The sequence below is a fragment of the Giraffa tippelskirchi genome, chromosome 2, assembly GCF_054371585.1.
Source record: "Giraffa tippelskirchi isolate mGirTip1 chromosome 2, T2T-mGirTip1v1.2.pri, whole genome shotgun sequence".
In the NCBI taxonomy this organism is placed as follows: domain Eukaryota; kingdom Metazoa; phylum Chordata; class Mammalia; order Artiodactyla; family Giraffidae; genus Giraffa; species Giraffa tippelskirchi.
The window spans coordinates 226,673,326-226,694,923 of record NC_137276.1 but is presented as its reverse complement, the minus strand read 5'-3'; the positions used below and the strand labels follow the sequence as shown (position 1 = coordinate 226,694,923).

General features: G+C 46.4%; 1 protein-coding gene across 3 annotated transcripts in view; it reads right to left on the bottom strand.

The window, feature by feature from the left end:
• Positions 1-257: 257 nt before the first annotated feature.
• The window catches only part of IL10RB (interleukin 10 receptor subunit beta), a 28,821-nt gene continuing 7,480 nt past the window's right edge, over positions 258-21,598 (bottom strand). Inside the window, exons 4-7 of one of the 3 annotated variants that reach the window (XM_081572952.1) lie at positions 20,447-20,613; positions 15,246-15,393; positions 7,182-7,342; positions 258-1,253 (exon numbers count right to left, since the gene is read on the bottom strand). In XM_081572952.1, the coding sequence (XP_081429078.1) occupies positions 1,107-1,253; positions 7,182-7,342; positions 15,246-15,393; positions 20,447-20,613 (623 nt within the window). In that variant the 3' untranslated portion in view covers positions 258-1,106. Of the gene's footprint in view, positions 1,254-7,181; positions 7,343-14,082; positions 15,114-15,245; positions 15,394-20,446; positions 20,614-21,598 lie in introns of those variants that run through there. The other 2 variants (XM_081572953.1, XM_081572954.1) reach the window with 2 other exon arrangements.

The following is a 21,598-nucleotide window of genomic DNA, read 5'->3' as shown; positions in this document are numbered from 1 at the left end:
CCTGCGTCTCCAGCACTGGCGGGCGGGTTCTTTACCACAGAGCCACCTGGGAAGCCTGGAATTCAAAGCTGAGGGCCTTCTATTTTCTGAAGCTTCCCGGTGGCTGTCGGGCCCCTGTGCCTGGCACAGTCCCTGGCTGACAGCCAAGCAGGGACAGAGGAATATCCACTGAATGAATGAACAGTAAAGACAGCATATGAGAACCTGGTTCACTCTAACAGCCGCACAGATGGGAGTGTCATTTAACGCACATGGACTAAATAGACAGTAAGGCTTTAATTGAGCAGCAGCAATATACAAAACGTGTCTGCATAGAAAAATAAATCCAGTCCTAGTGTCCCTGAGAATCCAGAGTCTGCACTCTGTACAGTGCTTGGTGACAGCGACTTCTGAGTCGACGTCATTTTCCCTGTCAGTCTGTTGGCACTCTTAGATTTCACAATGCCTTGGTCTTTCTTCCTCATTTTCTGTATTTTTGTTTCTAACCATTTAAAACTTTTTTTTTTTTTTTTGATCGTTCTGTTGTTTTGCCACATGGCTTGTGAGACCTGCGTTCCCTGACCAGGGACTGAACCTCAGCCCTTGGCTGTGAAAGCGTGGAGTCCTAACCACTGGACCTGCTGGGCAATTCCCTAAAATCTTTTTATATTAGTGAATACATAAGACTGAGAATCATACCTTTGGTGGCCAACCTCAACCTTTTTTTTTTTCCTGGCCACACATGTGATATGTGGGATCTTAGTTCTTCAACCGAGGATGGAACCTGTGCCCCCTGCATTGGAAGCGTGGAGTCTTTTAACCACTGGGATGGACCATCAGGGAATTCACAATGGCCAACTTTTTTTTAAATCATCAAGGCCTTTAAAAAGTGGCAAGTTCCCAAGATTTTGCCATGTGAGCATTTTAAAGTCCAGCTCCTTGGTGGTGTGGACATTGTCCCAGCGTCTGTGTGTGAGATCTCCACCTGGGGTTTACTCAGGTGGTCTCGGGCTGCACTGGCTGGCCGCTCTGACTGCCCTTGGAGGCAGATGTGAGAAGGAGGGGGTCACTGCACCGGCTGAGTGTGCTCCCCCCTCGGACACCAGCTGGAAGGACCCCTGCCCACGTCAGTTCCTGAGACTGCCGGCCCCAGGGTTCGGCTTGCAGCTTTCAGACACTTCTGTGATGATGCTCAGTTTGTCGAAGACTTCATTCTCATCAGACAGTGGGAAGGAGAATAAGAGAAGAGTGCTGTGATGAGGGTGGCTCATAAACTGCAGGGAGGAAAAAAAAAAAGAGCTAATTAACAAATTTTCCCATTTCTTTTTCTGGGCTCACAATTTTCTACGGAACTCCTGGCTGGAAAATGCTGTTTTAAAAAAAATGTAACTAGAGTATTCAGTTCCTCACAAAATTAAAAACAACAATTACCGTATGGGCCAGCCATTTCACTTCTGGGTATACACCCGAAAAGAACTGAAAGCGCTGTCTCAGAGAGATAGATCCATTCATACCCCTGTTTTCAGAGCGTCATAATTCATGAGATCCAAAGGTGGGAGCAGACCGAGTGCCCATCCACACGTATGTGCGTGCGTGCTCAGTCGCTTCAGTCGTGCCCGACTCTTTGTGAGCCCACGGACTGCAGCCTGCCAGGCTCCTCTGTCCAGGGGGATTCTCCAGGCAGGAATACTGGACTGGGTTGCCATGCCCTCCTCCAGGGGATCTTTGCGTGGATCAGCTTCTTCCCAGGGATCAAACCCATGTCTCCTGCATTGGCAGGTGGAGTCTTTACCACTAGTGCTACCTGGGAAACCCCATCCACATACGACTGGATAGATACTGGGTTGGCCAAACGTTTGTTTGGGTTTTTGTTATATCTTCCGGAAAAATCCAAACTAACCTTTTGGCCAACCTGACAGAATGTGGTCTATCTGTATAATGCAATATTTTTCAGCCTCAAAATGTAATGAAGTTCTGATACATACCAGAACATCGAGGAACTTTATGCTAGGTAAAATATGCCAGATACAAGAGGACAAATTGGGCACGATTCCACTTACATGAGGTACTTAGATTACGCAAATTCACAGACAGAAAGTAACGGTGGTGGCCAGCGGCTGGGGGAGGAAGGGAGATGGGGAGTTCTGTTTAATGGACCCGGTTTGTTTTGCAAGATGAAAGAGGTTATGAGGATGGAAGGTGTACGGGTTGCACAACAATGTCCATGTACTCAATACCACTGAACTGTATGCTGAAAACTGGAGATGGTGGCAAATTTTACGTTATGCATGTTTTACCGCAATTCAAAAAATTCGACAATAAATCTGCACCTCCTTTGCTTAGTGATCACAGGTCCTCCTCTGACAGTTCCTCTTGTAAACCCGGAGGGAGACTTAAGGACAATCGTGATGCCGCCCGGGGCATCCGTGTCTCTAGGAAGCCGGCATGGGATACATGTGTCTTAGAATAACAGTCACTCTCCTGTGCATCCTCAGGCTGAGTTGGAGGCCCTCTCGGGTGCTCCCCAGCACCCCGGCCGTCCCTTTGTTCAGCCTTCAGCCCTGTGCCATCCTGTCCGGCAGCCAGCAGCCATGTGGAATGTGGCCGGTCTGACTCTTCGTGTGTCGAGAGGTAAAACACACACCAGATTTTGAAGACTTTGTATGAAAAAAAGAATGTAATGTTTTGACAAATGAAAAAATTATTGATTCCATGTCAAAATGATATTTTGGATATATTGGCTTGCATAAAATGTATTACGAATATTAATTTCATCTGTTCCTTTTGGTTTGTTATTTACTAATTGGAGTCTAATTGCTTTACAATGTTGTGTTAGTTTCTGCTGTACAGTGAGGTGAATCAGCTATATGTATACATATACAGCTATCGTATACATACATGCATATATGTATCCTCCCTCTTGGGCCTCCATCCCCTCCCCATCCTACCCACCCACATCATCGCAGAGCCTGAGTTGAGCTCCCTGTGCTGTACAGCTGGCTCCTGCGAGCTATCTGTTGTTGTTTTGTGTTTTGTTTTGTTTTTCTTGGCCATGCCTCAAGGCACGCAGGATCTTAGTTCCCCGAACAAGGACGGAATCTGCGCCCCATGCAGTAGAAGTATAGAGTGCTAACTACTGGACTATCAAGGAAGTCCCCTGTTCCTTTTCACTTTTGAAAAAACTGTGCATGCGTGCTTAGTCACTCGGTTCAGTTCAGTCGCTCAGTCGTGTCTGACTCTTTGTGACCCCATGGACTGCAGCACGCCAGGCCTCCCTGTCCATCACCAACTCCTGGAGCTTACTCAAACTTGTGTCCATTGAGTTGGTGATGCCATCCAACCATCTCATCCTCTGTCATCCCCTTCTTCTCCTGCCTTCAATCTTTCCCAGCATCAGGGTCTTTTAAAATGAGTCAGTGCTTCGCATCAGGTGGCCAAAGTATTGGAGTTTCGGCTTCAACATCAGTCCTTCTAACGAATATTCAGGACTGATTTCCTTTAGGATGGACTGGTTGGATCTCCTTGCAGTCCAAGGGACTCTCAAGAGTCTTCTCCAACACCACAGTTCAAAAGCATCAATTCTTTAGCATTCAGCTTTCTTTATGGCCCAACTCTCACATCCATACATGGCTACCGGAAAAACCATAGCTTTGACTAGACAGACATTGGTCGGCAAAGTAATGTCTCTGCTTTTTAATATGCTGTCTAGGTTGGTCATAACTTTTCTTCCAAGGAGCAAGCGTCTTTTAATTAAAAGACGCATGGCTGCAGTCACCATCTGCAGTGATTTTGGAGCCAAAAAAAATAGTCTGTCACTGTTTCCACTGTTTCCCCATCTATTTGCCATGAAGTGATAGGATCGGATGCCATGATCTTAGTTTTCTGAATGTTGAGTTTTAAGCCAACTTTTTCACTCTGCTCTTTCACTTTCATCAAGAAGCTCTTTAGTTCTTCTTCACTTTCTGCCATAAGGGTGGTATAATCTGTGTATCTGAGGTTATTGATATTTCTCCCAGCAATCTTGATTCCAGCTTGTGCTTCATCCAGCCCAGTGTTTCTCATGATGTACTCTGTATATAAGTTAAATAAGCAGGGTGATAATATACAGCCTTGATGTACTCCTTGTCCTATTTGGAACCAGTCTGTTGTTCCATGTCCAGTTATAACCGTTGCTTCTTGACATGCATACAGATTTCTCAGGAGACAGGTCAGGTGGTCTGGTATTCTCATCTTTTTGAGAATTTCCCACAGTTTGTTGTGATCCACACAGTCAAAGGCTTTGGCGTAGTCAATAAAGCAGAAGTAGATGTTTTCTGGAACTCTCTTGCTTTTTTGATGATCCAGTGGATGTTGGCAATTTGATCTCTGGTTCCTCTGCCTTTCCTAAATCCAGCTTGAACATCTGGAAGTTCACAGTTCACCTACTGTTGAAGCCTGGCTTGGAGAATTTTGAGCATTACTTTACTAGTGTGTGAGATGAGTGCAATTGTGCAGTAGTTTGAATATTCTTTGGCATTGTCCTTCTTTGGGATTGGAATGAAAATTGACCTTTTCCAGTCCTGTGGCCACTGCTGAGTTTTCCAAATTTGCTGGCATATTGAGCACTTTAACAGCATCATCTTTTAGGATGTGAAATAGCTCAATTGGAATTCTATCACCTCCACTAGCTTTGTTCATAGTAATGCTTCCTAAGGCCTACTTGACTTCGCATTCCAGGGTATCTGGCTCTAGCGAGTGATCCCACCATTGTGGTTACATAGGTCATCAAGATCTTTTTTGTATAGTTCTTCTGTATATTCTTGCCACCTCTTCTTAATATCTTCTGCTTCTGTTAGGTCCATACCATGTCTGTCCTTTATTGTGCCCATCTGTGCATGAAATGTTCCCTTGCATTTAGAAATCAGAAAATCTCTAATTTTCCTGAAGAGATCTCTAGTTTTTCCCATTCTACTGTTTTCCTCTATTTCTTTGCATTGATTACTGAGGAAGGCTTTCTTATTTCACCTTGCTATTCTTTGGACCTCTGCATTCAAATGTGTATATCTTTCATTTATACCTTTGCCTTTAGCTTCTCTTCTTTTCTCCTTATTGCCAAATTCAGACTTAAATTGAAGAAAGTAGGGAAAACCACTAGACCATTCAGGTAAGACCTAAATCAAACCCCTTACAATTATACAGTAGAAGTGACAAATAGATTCAAGGGATTAGATCTGATAGACAGAGTGCCTGAAGAACTATGGACGGAGGTTTGTGACATTGTACAGGAGGCAAGGATCAAGGCAGTCCCCAAGAAAAAGAAATGCAAAAAGGCAAAATGGTTGTCTGAGAAGCCTTTACAAACAGCTGAGAAAAGAAGAGAAGCTAATGACAAAGGTTATATTAGTACCTATGTAATATCTTGGGGCTTCCCTGGTGGCTCAGGGGTAAAGAATCTGCCTGCCAATACAGGAGACACAGGTTAGATCCCTGGGTTGGGAAGATCCCCTGGAGAAGGAAATAGGAACCTCCTCCAGTATTCTTGCCTGGAAAATCCCATGGACAGAGGGGCCTAGCAGGCTACAGTCCATGGGGTCGCAAAAGAGCTGGACACGACTTAGTGACTAAAGACCAACAACCACATAATACCTCAATCTTGGTTACAAAGCCTAAAACAGTTATTATCCCAGAGGGAGACGTTTCCACGAGGGGACACGGTAGGGATTCCATCAAACTGTAAGTTATAGCTGCCACCTTCTCACGTCAGGATCCTTGTGCCAAAAACCTAGCCGGCCAGGAAAGCAGTCAGGAGTCACTACGTGGGTCATCAGGAGGAGAAAAGGCTGCTGCTACATGATGGGACTTGGAGGGGAGGGGGGATTCCTGCCCAATTCTGATGGTACGTGGAGAAGCACAAGAGCCGGGGTCTCTGGTGTCCTGTGACCAGGGGCTCAGCCCTGGCAGAGCGGAGGGTCTGAGTCGCCCCCATCAGGTCAGTAGCCCGTGTCAGGGGAGAAGAGACGGCAGAGCAGTGAGATCACGGGTGTCACTTGCGCCCACGGGACCAGCTGCAGTGGCGGGGCTGGCCCTTGTTCCCTTAACGTTCCTCTTGTAACCTTCCCCGGGGGAGCAGATCGACTCAGCTCTTAGAGAAGCTGCACCCCTGGGTCCTAGCGGTTTACACGTAGGCTGGAGTGGACGCTGAGATGCGCCATCCTCACCTCAATCTTCTTTAGGAAGCAGGCGCTTGCTCCCTTGGCTGCTGGGAGTGGGGAGTGGGGAGTGGGGCTCCCCCCCTACCCCCCACCCCGGGAGGTTCCCTGAGCCGAAAGAACTGCTCCATCCCAACTGCGCCTCCTTCCAGGGGGAGCCCACACCCAGCCCAGGGGAGAGGCGGGCTTCATTTCACATTTCCTTTCACTTCATTTCTAAGTGAAACGAAAATGAGAATGTAAGCAAGATTTCATTTCTTAAAGCTGCTTCTGTCCTACAGGCTCTATCCAGGTACATTCTTTCTTCCACCCAAACATTTTGAAAGTACCTTTCCTGTAGCTCAGTTGGTAAAGAATCTGCCTGCAATGCAGGAGGCCCCGGTTTGATTCCTGGGTTGGAAGATGCCCTGGAGAAGGGAAAGGCTACCCACTCCAGTATATCTGGCCTGGAGAATTCCATGGACTGTATAGTCCATGGGGTCGCAAAGAGTCAGACACAACTGAGTGACTTTCACTTTTTTTTTTTCACTTTCCTGGAGGAAAAAAGAGAAGAACTGCTTTCCTAAAGCCTGGGACACACATTCCGTAATTTCAGTCACTCTCAGACGTTTCCCCCTCTGACACTGCTCCTGCCCCTCCGCTGTCCCTGGCTGTTTGCTGGCACTCAGCCTAGAGTCCTCTCTTTCCCATCTTTTCTGCTCTGAGCTCGGCATGGTCCCTTTCTGCTCCAGGACCATCACCTGGCTCTCTGATGACTTGGGGCTCTGGGTAGGGAAGGTCAGAGAAGGAACAAACATCCAGGCTGGAGGAAGGGCTTTTAGGAACGAAACCTTAGCCCCTCCTTCCTATAGAGCTGTTCCCTGAGCTCAGACTTGTCTGAAAGGGCACCAGGAATGGGACCTGCATGCAAGGTGTGTGTCATCCTCCAAGAAACCACGCCGGGCTGAGTTAGGCAGCTCTGACTTTGAACATCAGCGTCTTCTTATCCACATCTGGCTCTGTGCCACTACCTACCTCTTTCAGGTGCTGCGGAAGAGAATTCCTCGGGGGGAAGGCGTGCCTGGCCTTCCTGTAAATGCACCGCAGCAGGAAGAAGCAGCCAAGCAGCAGTAGGAGGGCGGCGCACAGGGAGGCTGCCAGGACACCGCTGGCCACCATCCAGGACGGGGTGGTTTCTGCAGGGATGAAGGGCTGGGTCATATTCGCGTCATGCATGGCTTGGGTGATGGTGACCTTAACGCTCTTTTCACTATCATGATCTAATTGGGAACCCCTTACCGCTGGGGCGGGGGCGGGGTGGGGGGCACAGGTGTGTCTCAGAAGGAAACACAGCAGCAGCTATTTGAGGATCCAGAGGTTTTCAAGTCTCACCCTTTCCTACCATCCTCCAAGTTGGGTTTCTGGGGCATGATTGCTGATACGCCCCAAAAAGCAGCAGCTGCACGAGCTCTGATCTCGCTATCTACCCACAGGGGAGCCATCAGCTCCTGGGGCTCCCCGGGCACCAGAGCCCCAGTGACACACACGTGCTACAGCGTTTTGTACTGAGAACTGCACAGGGGACCCCATCTGACCCCCTGCGCACAGAGACCTCTCCAAATGCTAGTGCGGTGCCCAGCAGCCCAAAGCTGATCTCTGGGCGCCCCCCTCCCTTCCCCAGCACCTCTGTGAGCACCTGTCTGGAAAAACTCAAAGCTACCAAAAGAATTCACCTTTGTTATGCCAACTCTTGACCTTCCTTTCTTAGTGCACTTTCATAAAAACCTCAGGACTGTAAATCCTTCCTCTCTCCCTGTGAGACCTAAATTAGCTCCTTCAATCCAGGAATGTCTTTCTCAAGGATCTGGAAGCCAATCCTTTGACATGTCATCAACAGGATGGAGCATCAGGACAGAGGAAGAGTCTCTGCCTCAGAGTCCCAGTGGGAAGGGGAACACCGCAGGTGATAAAATCCAGTTAGCAGCAGACGCAGAAAACGGCCTAAATGCGTTAACACCGCCCCACGCGCCCACCCAGTTTTGGTCATTTGTCACTTCCATGACCCTGATCTCTTTTCGCCCCGATTCCCAATTCTGTCTTTAAAATGCCCCATCAGCTCTTTCGCCTCCTCCAGTCATGAATGAATCAAATCTGTTTTTACCACCCTAACTGATGTCCGGTTTTATCTTGGACTGTCTCCAGGGGGTCACCCTTGGTGGCCCAGCTCCCCTCATTTACCAGGCCCCTTTGCCAGCCTCCCTGTGACCAGCCCTGTCAGCCAGCACCACCCTCCTGATGCAAACTGAAAGTGTTTGGTGCTGGGAGAGGCCAGGAGAAGGAACCTTGCCCTGGAAGAGCAGGTCCCTCTATGGGGATTGTGGCAAAGTGCCAACTCTTACTTCCCCAGGGCAGATCAAAGAACCCTGATCGGCACACAGTCCTGGAGCCACCTGGACAGCAGGCCCCCTGCTGGCCTCTCCCAGCACTTGGCACAGTGCATGGCCATAGACACTCCTTAAACATCTAGCGAACGGTGAGGGCACCCATCAGGGGGAAGAGGCTGCACTGGCCTGCTGCCCACTCTTGCACTGTGATTAACACTGGCAGTGACCTTGCAGCCTTTCCAGCTAGTGCCCTGGCCGAGTTCAGGGAACTCACTCCTTATCCCTGTGCCCCATGAATTCTTGTTTCAGTTACTAGAATCGAGCGGTGGTGACTTTAGCAGGTTCAACTCAGATGGGTTTTCTGGGTGGATACAGGGTTGTGGGGCAAGGGAACTGGTGGGGGTGGCCCCCAGGCTTTACCAAAGCTGATGATGGTAGGTCAGCTTTGGGATCTGACATCCCAGCTCTGGAGGAAGTTCCAGGACCCATCTACTCATCTCTTTATCTTTCCACCTAATATTTCTGTAGCTCTCTAATTTGCCATGCATCAGAATCACTCATTAAATATTCATTGAACATTGACTCCTGGGCCCCACCCTGGCATGGTTGGTGACACTGTGATGTTTCCCCTCGGGGGCAGCTCCTGGGTCCCCTTGGGCCTCCAACCCAGACGTTTCAGCATCTTACACAAGGACATTATTCCATGGGCACACCTGGTTGATGGTGATAAAATTCAAAAGATGCTTTTGTGACTTACCAAGAAGGGGAAATGGGGAAGGAGAGGGGATACTGCTTTACATAGGCTGTGAATTTTGGAAGAAACTAGTAATCAACTGAACTGAACTGAACTGAACTAGTAATCAACACTCTCTATGTAAAGCTCTCTAACTTGTTTCAGTCTATCTGACCATGCGGTCAGCTGAACTCCCTTTTCCTCTTTCACCCAAGGGCAAGTCATGCCTTTGCTTATGTATGGGATCAATCTGTAGGTATGGGCGGAGATGTTACTTCCTGTTATTTACTGGTTGAGCTGACTTTGGGCAAGTTACTTCATCTCTCTGAATCTTCACCTTCCTTCTGGGAAAGGGGAGAAGAACATTTCCACACTTTCACTGAAAACTTGTGAGGTTTAAATAGAAGAACTACATTTAAAAAAACAAACAAAAAACCCCTAAACTGATGTCTGACAAAAGCAGGTTTTCAGTGGGCTATTCTTTTCTTTTATAAAATGTCTGGATTTTGTTAGTTAATGAGTGATCATTTAGAGTCACAAGATATTTGAAATACTTTTCTTTTTGGTCCAAGTGTGAGCCTCATGCCACGTTTCATGACATAAGCCTTAAGTAATATTTTAAAGGTATGATTTTATTTTTTAAAAAATATTTATTCGGCTGTCAGGTCTTAGTTACAGGGCTCTAGAGCTCAGTAGTTGTAGTGCAAGGGCTAAGCCGCCCCATAGCATGTGGGATCCTAGTTCCCCGACCAGGGATCAAACCTGCATCGCCTGAAATGGAAGGTGGATTTTTAACCACTGGAGCATCAGGGAAGTCCCTAAAAGTATGATTTGAAAAATGTCCTTATTAATAACAGTAATGACACCTAACCCGTATTGCAGGCTGACACTGTGCCTGGCACTGTCCTGGGTGACACCTTTGATTACTCTCATCTTGTAGATGAGGTGACTGAGGCACTGGGCAGTCCAGGACCTGCCCCACGTCACTCATTGTGTTGGAATTCACAGCAGGGAAGGATGGGACACAGGACAACCAGGCATGTACTCAGCCCTGGAGAAAGCAGTCAGCAGGTGTTTGTTTAGAGGAAAGAGCGAAGATCCCAAAGTCAGGATTCTAGTGATTTAAACAGGATGGGTGCTCCCAGGGCACAGAACTCTCATTCAAGTACAAATGATTCATGAGCGGAATAAAAAGGTAGGCTTTGGGGAGTTCCCTGGCGGTCCAGGGGGTAGGACTCTGTGCTTTCACTGCCAAGGGCCTGGGTTCAATCCCTCGTTGAGGAACGAACATCCCACAAGTCTTGCGGGGCAGCCAAAAAAAAAAAGGTTTTTTGGTTTTTATTAAGGCAGGCTTTTGTTATTTAGAGGCACTTGTTCAGAGGCTCAGCCACAGGGTGGAACACAGGCAGGTGGACTTAGCTTTGGACAGCAGTGGCTCGGCACTAGCCGGGGGCTACAGAAAAAAGAGAGAGGCAGAGAATTCCCTCTAGAGAGACAGCAAGACTCCATTTTCTATGTGGCTCTGTAATCCTGAGAAACCGTGCTTAATATTATTGCAGGATACTTTTGCATGACACTGGAAAGATCACGTGACCGGGTGAGATGAAAGATTCCTGGATTTGGGCAAATAACTTTGTTCATCTACAAAACAAGGGAAAGAAATCTCAACAAGATTCAGGAAACTCCAGGCTGGTAAGCCTGATTCAGTGTCCAGAAAAAAATACAAAAATTCTAAAATGGATCGTTAAGTGGCTACTTGCTGTTCGTTGTTTAGTCACTAAGTCGTGTCTGACTCTTTTGTGACCCTCTGGACGGTGGCCCACCAGGCTCTTCTGTTCATGGGATGTCCCAGGCAAGGATAACTGGAGCAGGTTGCCATTTCCTTGTCCCGGGATCTTCCCGACCCAGGGATCAAACATGCGTCTCTTGCACTGGCAGGCTGATTCTTTACCATTGAGCCACTAGGGAAGGCTGAAATTATGGCAAAGTTGCATTTGATTCTTTGAGATTCTATGGACTGCAGCACACTAGGTTTCCCTGTCCTTCACTATCTCCCAGAATTTGCTCAAATTCATGTTCACTGATTTGGGGATGTTATCTAATCATCTTATCCTCTGCAGCCCCTTCTCCTCCTGCCCTTAATCTTTCCCACCATCAGGGTCTTTCCCAATGAGTCAGCTCTTGGCATCAGGTGGCCAAAGCACTGGAGTTTTGGCTTCAGCATCAGTTCTAATGAATATTCAGGCTTAATTTCCTTTAGGATTGACTGGTTGGATCTCCTTGCAGTCCCAGGGACTCTCAAGAATCTTCACAGGCACCATAATTTAGAAGCATCAATTCTTTGGCACTCAGCCTTCTTTATGGTCCAACTCTCATATCCGTACATGACTACCGGAAAAACCATAGCTTTGACCATCCAGACCTCTGTTGGCAAGCTAATGTTTCTCCTTTTTAATATGCTGTCTAGGTTTGTCATAGCTTTTCTTCCAAGGGGCTGTGTTGCGTTGTGCTTAGTTGCTCAGTCGTGTCCGACTCTTTGTGACCCCATGGACTGTAGCTGGCTAGGCTCCTCTATCCATGGGGATTCTCTAGGCAAAAAGACTGGAGTGGGTTGCCATGCCCTCCTCCAGGGGATCTTTCCAACCCATGTCTCTTGCATTGCAGGCAGATTCTTTACCATCTAAGCCACCATAGAGGTGTCTTTTAATGTCATGGCTGCAGTCATCATCTGCAATGATTTGGGAGCCCAAGAAAATAAAATCTGTCACTGTTTCCACTTTTTCCCCATCCACTTGCCATGAAGTGATGGAACTGGATGCCATGATCTTAGTTTTTTGAAGGTTGAGTTTCAAGCCAGCTTTTTCCATTTTCCTCTTTTACCCTCATCAAGAGGCTCTGTAGTTTCTCTTCACTTTCTGCCAGTAGAGTGATATCATCTGCATATCTGAGGCTGTTGATATTTCTCCCAGAAATCTTGATTCCTGCTTGTGATTCATCCAGCCCAGCATTTCACATGATACACTCTGCATATAAATTAAAGAAGCAGGGTGACAATACACAGCCTTGACATACTTCTTTCCCAATTTTGAACCAGTTAGTTGTTCCATGTTTGGTTCTAACTGCTGCTTCTTGATCAGCATATATGTTTCTCAGGAGACAGGCCAGGTGGTCTAGTATTCCCATCTCTTGAAGAATTTTCCAGTTTGTTGTGATCCACACAGTCAAAGGCTCTGCATAGTCAGTGAAGCAGAAGTAGATGTTTTTCTGAAATTCTCTTGCTTTCTCTATGATCCAGTGTATGCTGGCAATTTGATCTCTGGTTCCTCTGCTTTACCTAAACCTAGCTTGTACATCTGGAAATTCTTGGTTCACATACTGCTGAAGTCTAGCTTGAAGGATTTTGAGCATAACCTTACTGGGGTGTGAAATGAACACAACTGTACAGTAGCTGGAACATTCTTTGGCATTGTCCTTCTTTGGGATTGGAATGAAAACTCACCTTTTCCAGTCCTGTGGCCACTGCTGACTTTTCCAAATTTCGTGACATGTTGACTGCAGCACTTTCACAGCATCATCTTTTAGGATTTGAAATAGCTCAGCTGGAATTCCATCACCTCCACTAGCTTTGTTAGTAGTAAAGCTTCCTAAGGCCCACTTGACTTCACATTCCAGGATGTCTGGGTCTAGGTGAGCAATCACACCATCATGGTTATCCCAGTCATGAAGATCTTTTTTGTACAATTCTTCTGTGTATTCTTGCCACCTCTTCTTCATCTCTTCTGCTTCTGTGAGGTCCTTGCTGTTTCTGTCCTTTATTGTGCCCATCCTTGCATGAAATGTTCCCTTGATACCTCCAACTTTCTTGAATATATCTCTAGTCTTTCTCATTCTATTGCAGGCTGGTTTTTCTCAAGCTGTGTTCTTGGAAATGCTCCTTCTCAAAAAAGGTGTTGAAAGATCAAATATGCGAAAAATGCTCATATATAGGGTGTTTTTCTCTGAGAGGGAGATGCGGTGAACCTTCATTTCCAGGCACATCTGACTACAGGGCTCTTGTTTTGAGAAACATCCCATAAACACTCATGGGACACAGTTGAGACAATAATGCACTTGGCACTGGGTGTTGATTTCAGCTGATATTTGCCAAAGTCTTTCGCGGACAGTCAAACACAATAGCTTACAAAATAGTCCACTGTGTTCATATGGATTGGTGACCATTAAGTAGTCAAGCGGTTTAGAGAAGGCCTATCCTGGACACGCGGAGAAGGCAGTGGCACCCCACTCCAGTACTCTTGCCTGGAAAATCCCATGGATGGAGGAGCCTGGTAGGCTGCAGTCCATGGGGTCGCTAAGAGTCGGACATGACTGAGCGACTTCACTTTCACTTTTCACTTTGATGCATTGGAGAAGGAAATGGCAACCCACTCCAGTGTTCTTGCCTGGAGAATCCCAGAGACGGTGGAGCCTGCTGGGCTGCCATCTATGGGGTCACACAGAGTCGGACATGACTGAGGTGACTTAGCAGCATCCTGGACACACCAACGGTTTAAACAACAAACTGTTAAAGATCCTGAAGCTCTTCCTAGCAAATCAGTTTTTCTTTGATAAGACAGTGCAAAATTGGGCGAGAAATACGTCCAATGACAAAAACCAAGTTTCGGGAAGAACTTGATAAGCTGAGTGATGAAGTGTCATGATGGCAGCAACACAGCGGCCTCAGGACTGCAGTGACACAGAAGATGGGAGTTTTCCCCTTTGTCTGGAGGAGATAATTTTTTTTTGCATATGGATACTCAGTTGCTTGGCATCATTCTTGTTGTTTTTTGTTTTTAGACCTTTTATTTTATATTGGAGTATAGCCAATTAACAATGTTGTGACAGTTTCAGGAGCACAGGAGAGCAACCCAGCCATACATATACATGTTTCCAGTCTCCCTCAAACTGCAGAGGGAATTCTTTTATTACAATTGCTCTCCTTTGTATTTCTGTAATCCCCAGATCACTGCTTTGCTTTCCAAAGGGACTCCATAAATGAAAAGAGCCAGGATCAGACCTGCTTGTATGCATCTGAGCTGGCGGATCCTCTGGACAACGTCTTTAAATAACAAAAAGCCCCCAAAGGCCCCTCATTTGTGTGCAGACTATAAGATTTTATCATCTCGAATGATAATACATCTGTACCTAATTACTCAGTGTCTAGGCCAACTGGTACCCTCCTCTTCCCTCTTTTTCTCCTTCCCTTCCTCCCTCCCAGTGTTTTAAGAAACATCAAGCGTGGAGGCACTCTACTAGACACTGGTGTACGTGTACCTCATATATGGGGGACTGTGTTGAGGTTCTGGTGCCATAATTCATGAGGAACCCTAAAACTATCTTGCTGAGGACAGTGATGGGGTTTCCAAACTCTTCCTATGATGTGTGAAGGAACTGGAGGTGTACAGCCTGGGAAGGAAAGGCTTCTAGTGGAGGGCATCAGGGCTCGACCTTTGCTGGGTGGTCTTGGGAGGACTGAGACTTGCTCAGGGAGCCCAAGAGGAGAGAACAAGCACACGGGAGGTGGGTGTGTGTGGGGAGACCTTAGCTCTCTGGACAGAAGGACTGTCCATCAATCCCTTGGGTCCAGGAGTGAACGAGCTGCCTCAGAAGGTGGTGGTCTCCTTCCGAGCATGAGGCTCAGTCAGTCAGGGATGAACTGGAGTTTGAGCTGGGTGATGATCTCTAAGGAGCCTTTCAGCTGGCACAATCGCTGGGAGTCTCTAAAGCCACTGAAGATGCTCAGAGGAGGGAATTCCCTGGGGGTCCAGGGGTTAGGACTCTGTGCTTCCACCGCAGGGGACACGGGTTCAGTCCCTGTTTGGGGAACGCAGGTCTCACAAGCCTTGCAGCATGGGTCCCCACCACCACCACCCATGTCCCCCCGCCCCCCACCCAAAAACAAGGTGCTCAGAGACAGAACTGCAGACGGTGCATCTCAGGACTCACCGTCAACGGTTGTTTGCTCACAGACAGGCTCACTCCATTCTCCAGCTTTGTTCCGATCAGGAAGAAACCCTCGAACTTGAACACAATAAGTTGTCTGTGACTCAAGATTTCGGAGGAACTCGAAGTCATACTGACCAGAGATTGAAAACTAGTAACAGAGACAAAAATCAGAACATGTCTCAGCAGTGAAGGGACATCATTTCCCACCGCACCCGCCGCTCCCCAACCCCGCCATCTGCCACTTACTGGTTATAATCTTTACTTCAGGCTCAAAATAGGAGGATAAAGGAAGCAGATGCTCCTCCCAGGTCATCTCAGGTGACCCTGAGATCATTCTAAGTGGGGAGGAGGGGGAAGGGCAAGGACTGACCATGGTCCTGACAAACTGCCTCATTCCCTGAATTCCCTAGTTTAAATGATATGCAAACCATCCCGCTTTTTTTCTTTTTAAAGATAAACCAGTTGTATGGGTTGAATTTTGTCCTTCCTAATTCTTACATCAAAATCCTAACCCCTAGTACCTTCACAAGTGACTTGGTTGGACAGGTCTTTTTAGATGTAATCAACGTAAATGAGGTTATTAGCATGGGCCCCAATCCAGTATGACTGGTGTCCTTAAAAGAAGAGGACATTTAGACACAGACGGGGACACAGAATGCCACTTAAAGATGAAGGTGGGGCTTGGGGTGATGCCTCTATATACTGCTGCTGCTGCGTCGCTTCAGTCGTGTCCGACTCTGTGCGACCCCACAGACGGAAGCCCACCAGGCTCTGCTGTCCCTGGGATTCTCCAGGCAAGAACACTGGAGTGGGTTGCCATTTCCTTCTCCAGTGCATGAAAGTGAAAAGTGAAAGTGAAGTCACTCAGTCGTGTCCGACTCTTCGCGACCCCATGGACTGCAGCCTACCAGGCTCTTCTGTCCATGGGATTTTCCAGGCAAGAGTACTGGAGTGGTAAAGGATCCAAAATTGGCCAGCACCCACCAGAAGCTGGGTGTGAGGCCTGGAAGAGATCCTTCCTCTTGGTCCTTAGAAGGAACCAATCCTGTTGACACCTTGATCTTGGACTTCCAGCCTTTAGAACCTTGAAGCGATACATTTCTGTTGCTTCATCCATCCAGTTTATGGTACTTTGTTACTGCAGCACTGGCAAACAAACACACCAGTCATCTACAGTAAGACTCAATGTGATTTTTGGCCCTAGCTGCCTGGGGTTCTCCTCTGAATCACTTCCCCATTCATGCACCTGGGCTGCCTTCCCTGAACGGTTCATTTCACCTCAAGGATATACACCATAGCCTGCCTCTGGTGGGACCATCCCAGACTTATCTCAGTTTAATTTGAATATAAGATATCGTAATTGATGATATATTTCTGAATTTGAGAACCCAAAATAGTGTTGCTGGGAAGAACAAAATCTGGCTCCATATTTGATGTTTCTTTTATTTTAACCTTTGCTTCCTGTTGCTTTTGTTCACTACGAGGATACTATTTATATATAATGGCCTGCCTGGGGGTATCCTGCCCCTCTCCTTTAATACTAAACCCAAGTGCCTTTGTTCAGGATCCTGTCCACCTGTGAATGGCTATAGGAAGGAAGAAATGAACACATCCGCTCCCCGCCTCCAACCCCCGAGGTTGGCCATTCCAGGAGATCCTTGCAAGATTAATAGCCTTTTTACTTCCTCACTTCCTCTCCCTCTCTATTCTATAAAAGAACCTGGCGTCCAGAGCCCAGGAAGAAAGTTATTTTGAGACATTAGTCTGCCATCTTCTCAGTTTTCTGGTTTTTCAAATAAAGTCATTGTTCCTTGGCTCGATACCTCGGCTCTGATTTATTGGTTTGTTGTGTGGTGAGCAGCTTGAGCTTGGACTTGGTAACAATAGTTTCCAGCAAAATAAAGGGAATTAAAAGAGTACATATGGCTATATTTCCAGCATGGTTACAAATTCCTTATAAAAGGGCCTTATGAAAAATTTGCCATGTGACTAGGAGCTTCAATAGAAACTGAGCACAGACTCTGTTTTTACTTTGGTAATTGGTTACTTTTCTTTGGGTGCTGGGTTTGCTGACAGCTTGTCTCTATTCTTTTACTTTAGGAGAAGCTGAGCTCGCTGAAGACAAGAACTGGATTTTACCAATTGAAACATGAAGAGTATAGTAGAACTTCTAATGATTAAAAACAGAAATAAAAACAAAAATTCTTGGCTTTCATTTCCAGAAACCCAATATCTCTAAAACCTTACAATGCATTTTTTTTTCAAGGCTAAACTCAGAGGCTGACACGTCAGAATCAGATAGGGAAGAGATGTGAAGTCTTTTTTTTTTTTTAACTTTTGGACAGCTTCTTCTTCTTTTTTTTCTTTAGGATTTATTATTTTTTTTGGCTGTGATGGGTCTTTGTTGCTTTGCTCAGGCTTTGCCTAGTTTTAGCAAGCTGGGGTTACTCTTTGTTGAGGTGACTGGGCTTCTCACTGTGGTGGCTTCTCTTGTTGTGGAGCACGGGCTCTAGGACACATGGGCATCAGTAGTCATGGCAAATGGTTTAGTTGCTCCATGGCACGTGGGATCTTCCTGGACCAGGGATGGAACCCATGTCCCTTGCATTGCAAGGCCAATTCTTCACCACTGGACCACCAGGAAAGCCCCAACTTCTGGTTTTATCTCCTCACCTTCTCCCACCAGGAAGAAAGAATTTCTAGAAGCTTTTAATGTTTTTAGCTCAGGGACCTGAATTGGAGACACTTGCATTCTAAAAGGGAACCATTTAATCTTATTTCTTTCAGGCTGCTGTAAACAGAATACCAAAGAATGGGTGGCTTATTAACACACATTTCTTTTCCACAGTTCTGGATACTGGAAAGTCCAAGATTAAAGCACCAACAGATTTGGCCTTTCAGGAGGGCCTGCTTCCTGGTTCATAACTGGGTTTTCTTGCTGAGTCCTCCGCAAGGGGTGAGGGAGCTCTCTGGGGCCTCCTTTAAAAGGGTGCTAAGACCATTCACAAGGGCTCCATCTTTATGATCTACCTCCTAATACCATCACATTGGGGACTGGATTTCAGCACGTGAATTTGCAGAAGGGTGAGGGTGGGGATGGGGGTAAGGCGACAGGAACACTGAGTTGATAGCACAATAAACTGGTAAAGGTGGCCCTGCAGGCCCTGAGAGACACGCATTGGGGAGCATGCAGCCTTTCCAAGACTCTGTATGTTCACACCAAAGTCTTCCACACCACAAGCAGAAGGAAGGGACAAATGTGTAACCAGATGCCAGTCCTGAGGGCATATTCTAGATAAGAAGCTAAAGATAGACTGGATTTTGCATTTCATGCCTGGGGCAGGAGGCACTCAAGCCCTGGGTAACTGTGGAATCTGATTCTTAATCCCTGCTAGCTCCAGGAGTCATCTTTGTATCTCAGAGTTTAGCAGGGACCCCTGCATTCGACACGCAATCATGAAACTTATTGTTCTGTATTGCTTCCTAGGCACATGTAATCTCAGGGTCTTGACTAGAAGCAAAATCATCTTTCCTGTGAAGAAGGCAGATATCCTGCATCATTTAATGAAGCATTTAAAAAAATTGAAGTGTAGCTGATACACAATATCTTAGTGGTTTACAACATTGTGATCTGATATTTGTATACATTATGAATTAATCACAATGGAGCATTTTTGGGGGGAAATTAACTTGAGATTTTGGGGGACTATACAGTATGTAGATATAAATTTAATTACATCATTCCTCAGATAATACAGGATTCCCTGGTAGCTCAGCTGGTAAAGAACCTGCCTGCACTGCAGGAGACCCTGGTTTGATTCCTGGGTCAGGAAGATCCGCTGGATAAAGAAGAGGCTAACCACACCAGTATTCTTGGGCTTCCCTTGTGGCTCATCTGGTAAAGAATCCTGCAATGTGTGAGACCTGGGTTTGATCCCTGGGTTTGGAAGATCCCCTGGAGAAGGGAAAGACTACCCACTCCACTATTCTGGCCTGGAGAATTCCATGGACTGTATAGTCATGGGGTCACAAAGTGTCAGACACGACTGAGCGACTTTCACTTCACTTCACTTCAGACAATACACACAGGTGACCTGTTCTTGCCAACTGCATGAGCATTCATGATTTAATGTAGAGGAGATAACATATATGTAACGTAACTTACATAACATGTATGTAAGTCAGTTTAGGACCAGAAATGACATTCGGCTCAGAAGCACTGGAAGAATTAAAGGTGACCAAAGATGAATGAAAACAGCATTTTAACCTGTCTGCACAAGGGGAAGGGAATCTCACAGAGTGACCAATACACATTGTTCAGGCAATGGGACAAGTTTACCTTTCTTTTTACTTTTTTTCATTATGTCATTAAATTCCTCAACAATCCTGTGAAGTAAGTTATTGCTGCTGCTTAGACGCGTCAGTCGTGTCTGACTCTGTGCGACCCTATGGACTGCAGCCTGCCAGGCTCCTCTGTCAACGGGATTCTCCAGGCAAGAGTACTAAGAAGGGGTTGCCATGCCCTCCTCCAGTGGAGCTTCCCGACCCAGGGATCAAACCCGGGTCTCCTGCACTGCAGGTTATATGCCCATTTTGCAGACCTGAGAAGCTGAGGTCAAGAATGTGACCAGGGTCACACAGTGGCAGGGGCAACATGCCAGCAGGGTCTTTCCACTCCCAGCTCATGTTTTGAAAGGCACTGTTCCTGAAAGAGGAAAAAAGCAATGGGGAGAGGTGGGGTCAGTCCCACAAAATGTGACACCCACCATTCATCCAGGGCTGGGGCTGCCCTGACCATGGACTTGACTATTCTGTGGTGTATGTGGGGCCTCATACCATGAAACAGTAGTCATTCACTGATCACCTGATTCCTGTGACCCCAAGTTCCCCCAGCAAGCTGCTGAGTCAGCTTAGCCTTCTCTAGCAATTTCCCTCTGGGGAGAAAAAGGCTTGTTCTCCTTCATCAGCACCCAGGAAGTCTGCTCTCTGTGTTGCCCTTGAAGCCTGGGAAGTGTGACCAGACACAGCAGTCATCCCCAGAATGGGTAGCTTCTGGAGCTCAAAGGACCAGGCCAGAGATTCTCTGGACCATAAGGTGCTGCCACCTGGCAAAGCTTTTCTCCATCATCATGGCCTGCAACCAGCATTGACCAAAGGACAGGGCGCTGACATCTGCAATGCACGTGATTCACCGCACTTACCTTTTCATCAGAGCCATTTTTCCAATATTGCACATGGTAAGTCCATGAGTAATAAATGTTCCTCATGGTCCATGTTTCAGGTTCATTCTCAATTCTTGGGGCAAAGAAACGCATATGTAAAGAATTAGCAAGTGCTTCTACTTGCATCCTGGGGGGTCCGATAGTGGCTGAGGATGAGAACAAAGCAAAATGACAATCAAAATTCACATGTTAAAAACATCAACATTTACTTTCCGTAACTGGGCAGACCAACTGGGCTACTGAAGTACTCTGCCCTTTGATACACCACTGTGGTGATGTTGTCTGATGTGGCTAAGGACAGTTAGATTTTGTTTCTTAAAAAAAAAAAAATCTTTTTACCTTTGCCTTTATTAATCAGGTTTCGTCCTTTTATATTTATTGTGATTTCTGATATATTTGCAATTATTCCAACTACATTACTTTGTGTTTTCTGTAAAGACTGCTTTTTTTTTGTTTTTAATGGCTTATTCCTCTCCCCCCCTCCTTTGTATTTTTATTTTTTGGTTGGGTTGAATTTTCTTTATTTCCATTGCTAGGTTGGAAGCAAGAGATGGTATTTCTATTTTCAGTGTTTAACCTATATAATTAAACCACTTTCCAACAAATACATTTTCCAACGAAGTCTGAAATCACTCCCCTCTCCCCATAGCTCTTTTACTAGACAGTCACGTGATGGGTTCCTTCAACTCATTTGGGTCTCTGGCCAACTGCTGCCACCTCAAAGAGAACTGTCTCACCATGCGATGTAAAGAACAGCTCCCACCACTCCCTGTCCCGGCACCTTACTTTATTTTCTTTACAGCCACAGTCACTATCTGTCATAAAATATGTATCTGTCTATTTATTGTCTGTCTTCCCAATTAGAATGTACATTCCACCAGGGCAGGGGTTTTTGTCTTGTTCATTGCTGTAGCTTCAGCACACAGTAGGTGCTGGCACACAGAAGGTGCTCAATAATAATTGTGGAATGAATCATGAATAGCCCCGGGCAATCATGCTGTTTGAGTTACACCTGGTATTCTTGTCTGGCAGCTGTTACATTTGGGGGCTGCTAATAGGCCTGGGTTAGCATTCTACCCTGTTTCTACTCCGTTAGAAGCTGAAGACCAGGTAAGAACATTCATCGGGTGT